We start from the raw sequence: 7,310 nt of genomic DNA on the forward strand, positions 1-7,310 counted from the left end.
ATATGTAAAGGGTGTAGATTTAATTCGTCCCAAATTTTCTTAAGTATGTATGTACATACTTGAAAACTTGTTAACTTGGTAACTCAAAACCGGTGAAAACTCCGTTGTTCTTGTAAATATGGTGATGCTATATGTAATGCTGTAAACCATGATTCGGATTCATGGTTTACATAATTCTATGCAAAATTGACTCTTCTGCACATTTTTGTAATTTATTAATTTCATGTTTTACACGATTGCGGGGAAGGGTGTGGGGATGTCGCCCTTCAAAGTTTTGTTTGTCGAGTTTTTCCTTCGTTATACCTCCAGAGTCGGAGTTTCCAGAGGAAGTGGTCATAAAAAAGAGGTGAGGTTTACAGCTTCACGAGGATGGAGCAATTTTTGGGTCATGCTCACGACTAATGTTACTTTGTTTTTACTGCATTTACTTTCTCCCTACCTAGAAATTTTACATTATAAATTATATCAAAATTTTAATGAGTTGAAGCTCCGTATTTATTCATTTGTACCGAGCAATAGGGCTTCACGATAGCGTTGCACCATACGAAGCTATATTGGATTCGTGGAGTTCTGCCGTTGCCGTTGGCCCCTTTATTGACGGTCACAGAAATGCTCTACGACATTGTCGGATCAAAAGAGGGGTCTAAATTTGTTGTACCAGATCGGTACACTTTGCTAAGAAATTGCTCAATTAAATGTTAAAAGAACAATTTACACATTATTTGCTTACTGCAGAATAAACATAATTTCAGTAGATTTGTAATTCTTAATTATCTGTAGTCCATTGGATTAAACATTTTTCATCCGTTATTTTAATAAAATCTGAGTTTGAAATTACACGACGCATTATTTGTAACGTGACACGCGCCACCCTAGGTAAAAGTATAACCTTAAAATTATTGTTTCCTGTATTGATGAATGCATTGGTCGGCATATTTATTGGCGTATTTGTGATGACAAAAACGACCAAAGTGTCACTGCAGTTTTGGAAAAAAATATGTTATTTAATTTCCTATATTATGTTATTTAGTTTAGTCATACAATTTGAAAAATTAAGAGCTGGGTAGGTACTTGCACGTTTCTCCTTCACTCCAATCTTACTACTTACAAGAAGTGTAATTATTTCACCTCAAACAATTAAAAACAATGTACTGATGAAATTCTTAATTAAATGTCTATAATCGCGAGAAACTTACTTTGATAATTTGATCAAGTTAATTTTGGGTACAAACTTTAGGTTTAACTTCAACCGCTTTTGGTTTCGTTTGCATTTCCTTAGTGTTCTGACGCGAAACCAGACGGTTCGAGCATAAGCAAGCCAGTTTTTTAACCTACGACGTGCGGGAACGAATCCCTCTCCAAGAAACAAAGCCAGGCTTGCAATAAGTAGTAAACCACACAAATTAAACATACTCTTCAAAGCCTTTAGGGTAACTGGATTCGCCTCATCAAAATCCACTGCCTTCGTTAACCTTTTGGAACGGAGTTGAAAAATTGTTTTCCTAAGCAAATCTCCACTCACGCTACTTTCAATTTGGGGAAGCAAGCGTACTTTATTTTCCAGCTCTGCCCACCTCTGGTAAATGCCAGACTGCCAAAGTCTGGCATTTCAGAATTCAGAATTCAGATCGTAAACACGTCTGAGATAGGCCAACAAAAATCTGGTCGGAGCAGCATGACGATAAGGGCTGTGCACAAAGAAGGCGATATATTTTCGTGGAATTTTATCCCATACCCTCCCGATATGACCGAGGCATATGCTCCATGCTGTAATTTACATGGAAAGGATACGATGCTCCGAGTCCTACTCCCTATATCGATCACATTCTTTCTGCACCGTCCCAAGCTGTACACGCGAAAAAATTTTAATGTCAAGTTGCTTAATCTCATTTTTCCCAATTGCACACTCACATCGCATTCGATCTTGGCATCGAGGTAATTGTGCGTGACCACGTGCCTGGTCAAGGCTTTATTGTTTTTGAACGTTCTTGTGAACCTTGAACATTCCCGCTTATCACTTAGCTTCAGACTCATGTGGCTTCCGTACCTGTTGAGTTTCTAGGTTTATGCATAAATTTGATTTGATATCAAATTTCCAAAAATTTGATGTGCTTGGACACATTTAAATTGATATCGGTACGAATTTTTTAGCATATAAATTTCGTTTGCGTTGTGTTTCATTAATTATTTTTATGTTGATGTTTAAAGCTTCAGCAGACACCATTACTTGTTAGTTAGAACCAACTAATAGTCTAAAAAAAGAATAAATGCTGCTTTTTGAGGTCTGAATAGGAGTCGAGAAAATTTTTAACCACACAATTAGAAAGGAATTGTATTTTCATCCTTTCAAACACGGCGAAACCAATGATTTCAACCATTTCCAACCCTTCTTAACAATAATCAACCACTTCAAACCAGCCAGTGAGTTTCGGTCCAGCATAGTAACGAAGGTGTTTTCTTGCACGTATATTCCTACATAGTTCTTCTTGAGTTTGCCCTGTTAAAATGTAAAATGCACCCTTCCATCAGAAGGAATGTTTAGCCAGTTCCATTTTTACCTATGTTTGTACATACATATATATGTGTACCTACATATCTGCTAACGTATTCGTATTGCAGAACATATTTATTTGAATCAGAGGAAAGCAACCTTATTACAAACGTATTTTTTCAATTATACTTAATTAAATTTAAATTACAGATATCTTACATAAAATATATGCATGTATAATAAAATAATCTATCAAAAATCGGAGAGTCAGATAGTTACTCCGTACGGGTATTGACTTGGAAATTACTGATTTACTAGATTGGTAGCAGCTTGTTTCTTAGATAGTTGTAATTTCTTCGTAACCACAACATTTCATACACTACCGTGTATACTTAATACCGTGCCGGTGAAGTAATTTGTACTCCGGTCTTGTATAGTACAAGTTTCATATACAATATATAAGAGTGTAACTATATTATTCAGGGTTGTGCTACGACAATAAATACATACTCAGATCAAATCGTTCTAGCCGAAACAATGCAAAAAGTCGGCGAAAGGCGGGCCGCCCTCGAGTGTCGCCACTGCAAAAAGTCTTTCCGAACAAAGACCCCTCTCAACCAACACGTACGTATACATGATGACATCGCTGGAGTTAAATGTGAAGTAAGTTTTTATAGATAAGTACATATTTACAAAATTTCAAAAAGCATACTCAATTCAAATATCCAAGCTGTGACGAAATCGATTTTATGACTCTCATGACGTAAAATCTCAATCGGACATGTAGAATTGGATTATTGGAGTAGTTGACTTTCTTATTTCCTTGTTAAACGACACCTTTCAAATCACTATTACATACTTGTTTCATTGATTATGTAAATGATTATGGTCAGGTAAAAGAATTGAACCTGGTGAACATTTCATCATTGGGGAAATTATTTTTTAGGTTACGGAAAACTATATTTGTGACGTATAAAATAAATCCTATGCTAATTGAGAACATCCATATATGAATTGTGTCATCAAAAAGTAAGTAGGATGGTTTTGGGTCACCTGTCCCAGTCGTGCTAGGCATAACATGAGTAGGATGAGGATGAAGTGGGTAAAAAGAGATAAGTCGAGCAGCGGTTTTCAAAAGCTCGACTTGCTAAAGCTCGCTTCCCGAAAACCTCAAAAAAGCTCGACTTGCTAAAGCTCGCTTCCCGAAAACCTCAAAAAAGCTCGACTTGCTAAAGCTCGCTTCCCGAAAACCTCAAAAAAGCTCGACTTGCTAAAGCTCGCTTCCCGAAAACCTCAAAAAAGCTCGACTCACTCAAACTTGGTTCTCAAATGGCTCGACTCACTCAAGCTCAGGTCCCAAAAATCTCGACTCGCTCAAGCTCGGTTTCCAAGAAGCTCGAAAAAGCTCGACTCGCTCAGCTCAGTTGAACCTCTGCCGAGCCGAGCATGCGGCTTAATTGAGTATTTGGCTCACCTCAACTGGGTGGGTGGATGGTCTTAAAATTAGCGATTTTCGTTACGACGTGATATATGGACGTTCCTACTACATAGATTAATCCAAGTTACTTAATTTTATACAGACTTGCGGAAAGGTGGTGAAAGGCGTCAACCTGAGAAAGCACGTGGCAAACATGCACACCTCCCTGGTCCGACCAGCCTGCGAGATTTGCAACAAGACATATTCCTCACCCCGCAATTTACGGGTGCATAAAGCCACGGTCCATGAGAAGGGCCTGGATCAGCCCCCGGTGTCATGCGGATCCCCCGGCTGTGATAAAAGTTACCTGACAAAGGCCCAAGTTAAAAAACATTTTGTGCGGGTGCACTCCGAAAATCTGGTCCGATTTGAGTGCAAACTTTGCGGAAAGGAATTTAAAGTTAAGCAAGTTCTGGAGCAGCACATTGCCATTGTAACATTGTTATATTATCGACAGACACCAATCAGTTGCAGGGATCTTCCCCATGATGCCGCAAACCGATTTCGAATATCTTCTTCCATTCCCCGTTAGACGGACGGCCGAAAACACGGACAATGTCTTTGCCTAATGGGATTAATAAGTCGTTTACAAATCCACCCTTGGAAATTTCATTATCCATCCGAGCCCAGATAATTTAATTTGCATACGATTCATATAATGGGCATCGATCCAAATTTAATCCAAAACGATAATATTCATAGTTGCACATTACCGAAGAACTTATCGGTCCATAAATTTTTAATATGCACCAACTTTGCCTGGAAACTACTCTCATATTCCTAAGTGATTTTAACCAATCAAGAAATTTTCTAAATATTCACATTCTTATGTTTGATTATTATTGACATTTTGTAAGTCTTATAAAATGTGAAGGAGTAAGGAATGGGATGAGACTCACTGCAAACTGTAGAATCCGGATTTAAGGGCCAATGGTCAACGTTTCGAACCTTCGTTGACACTCAAATTGGTTCTTCCCGTGAGCAGTCACCAAAAATTCTCCCTCCGGTCCTGAAGAAGAACGAAGGTTCGAAACGTTGACCATTGGCCCTTAAATCCGGATTCTACAGTTTACAGTGAGTCTCATCCCATTCCTTACTCCTTATTATACTCACTAGCGCATTTTACCAATTATAAAATGTGAACGTTAATAAATAATATGATTAAAGCTGATTATAATTCTGATTATAATTCTGAACGGAAACTATAGTTTCCGTTCAGAACCCATAAAGATATTGTCAGTAATATATATTTTTTATCGGATCGATTAATCCGACTCGATTCTAACCTTATTTCTTAGTCTAATTTAATCTCCTAGGTATTCTTAATATTAGAAAATTCTACCAATAAAGTAATAAACTCGGAATCCATTTACATATATTCAGATACACAAATGTGGTACATGTACACATACATTTGTATATAATAAACTTCTACAACGCAGGTAACCAAGGGTCGAAAGCAGTCTGTCACGGGTCAACCTGCGACCTTTTTACCTTATTATTGTTAATATCCAGCTCTGCGTTGAATTCGGGGTCAAGTTTTTCATTAAATTTGTAAATAATTAAATATAAATGACTCCGGGGTCAAAGTTCTCGTTTGCAATACAATTAGTGACTTTTCTTAACCCGTTCGACCCGTGTGATCTCTGTAGCTAAAGTTCTAATCAGAACTTCTCATTTGCGTAAGTAATTCGCGTTCAAGGTTCCCAATCTGCATGTCTTCGCGGTCATTGATTAGCATATGTCCCAAAACACAGACCGACCGATAGACAGACAGACATGCAAATACATAAATGCAGAAGCAAAATATTTGTTAATATGTACAATTTATTCACCAATATAATTTAATATTTATTATGGATAGACGCCGAGAAACAGATCTATCGCAAATGACGCCCTCAAAAAGCTTCTCATATATTCTCAATTTAATTCATGAATCTTTCATAACCTCGAACATTATGGGCCATCGTGCGGTTCCAGATATCGAACAGAGTTTAGAGTTGTAATTCCCTAGAATTTAATACGTAAAATATTTATTTAGATTGTGATTAAATATTGTATGGTATTGAGAAAAACTCAAAAACCTGGGACAGTTTACATATGTAGCCCAACTTCTAAATTTATTAATCTTAGAAACTTTTGTTGTGCAGTCGTGTATCTATAAAATTTATTCTTCCTTCAAGGAGACACATGAACGCATCAGACATGGCCACCCACGGAATGTGGAAACTTATCGATCTATTTCTGAACCTATATGACAACAAATTATGTCTTATCCCCTACAAAATATCAATTCCAAATAGACAACTGCTCCTTAAACCAAAACTTTCGAAAACTCGGCGCTATTTCTTAAAGTTTTGCACCCTCTTTGTTCTCTGTCACACTCTGATATCGCTAATAATTTTATGCCTACCGATTTTCATCAAACCCGAACGATCAGATTCGACTCAGGCATCCGAAACTGTGCAAGTGGTTCGTGTCTACGTACTATTAATAGCGACCTTATTTCCACCCACATTTCTGGCGATGAGTTATGTCATCTCGTTCACCCCCGTCGTAGCGGAGGTCATCGTAAGCAGTATTGCGCAATTCCAGAAAGAAGCGCGAGGTAATCATGTACATATTTAGGATCCTGGCGAAATAATCGTGAAGAATTCACAGATAAGTTGATGCTAAATGACGCCAAATTTCGCCGAGATTCTTTACTACATATTAACGTGGTAGTTCTGTATCTCGCATAGGATTGGCTGTTAATTCACACGGATTATGTGGGATTAGAATGTACCATACCTGTTCAAAAAACTTTTTTCATTCAAAACTTAGTCATCCCGATTTCCGACTGAAGAGCTTATTCACATTCGGTCTTTTCTTTCGAACTTATTTGATTTCACTTCATCTAATTTCATTTCTTACTTCGTCCCATGTATTAAGCTTAGAGTGGAAAATGGAAGCAGTGAGAAATTCTTTCATTCATAGTCACTCTTCTGAAATGACTGAATCTTTCACTCATTTTCATTCAAATCACAGGAAATTCATATTCACTCACTATTATTCTCACAATCAGTCGTATGAATGAACGTGAACAGATACGATTACTACCGAGTTCTGAATTTGTAAGTTTTCAACTTTCTGATCATTAAATTTCAGAATTGATAAGCACCCATCAAGCTTACAACTACTACGTGGCTGAACTCGCTATGAAACTAATGCTCTGGGTTTCCTTCAGTATCTCATTCCCTGTCCCATTTGTGGTGACTTACTTGAAAATTGACCCACTTTATGCACTGTTCGAAGGTGACAGAGAAGAACGATACTTCATCCTCCAAATCCTAGTTAGAATCG

At 37.5% G+C, this 7,310-nt stretch overlaps 1 protein-coding gene across 1 annotated transcript; it reads left to right on the top strand.

Annotated features, from left to right (window-relative positions):
• The first annotated feature begins 2,630 nt into the window (after window positions 1–2,630).
• On the top strand, window positions 2,631–4,838 carry LOC118433035 (zinc finger protein 595-like). The gene is made up of 2 exons (XM_035844578.1): window positions 2,631–3,154; window positions 4,072–4,838. The coding sequence occupies exons 1-2, from the start codon at window positions 3,029–3,031 to the stop codon at window positions 4,498–4,500; spliced, it is 555 nt and encodes a 184-aa protein (XP_035700471.1). The 5' UTR covers window positions 2,631–3,028; the 3' UTR covers window positions 4,501–4,838.
• Window positions 4,839–7,310: the final 2,472 nt, after the last annotated feature.

Source organism: Folsomia candida, unplaced genomic scaffold, assembly GCF_002217175.1.
Source record: "Folsomia candida strain VU population unplaced genomic scaffold, ASM221717v1 Fcan01_Sc039, whole genome shotgun sequence".
Taxonomy (NCBI): Eukaryota; Metazoa; Arthropoda; class Collembola; order Entomobryomorpha; family Isotomidae; genus Folsomia; species Folsomia candida.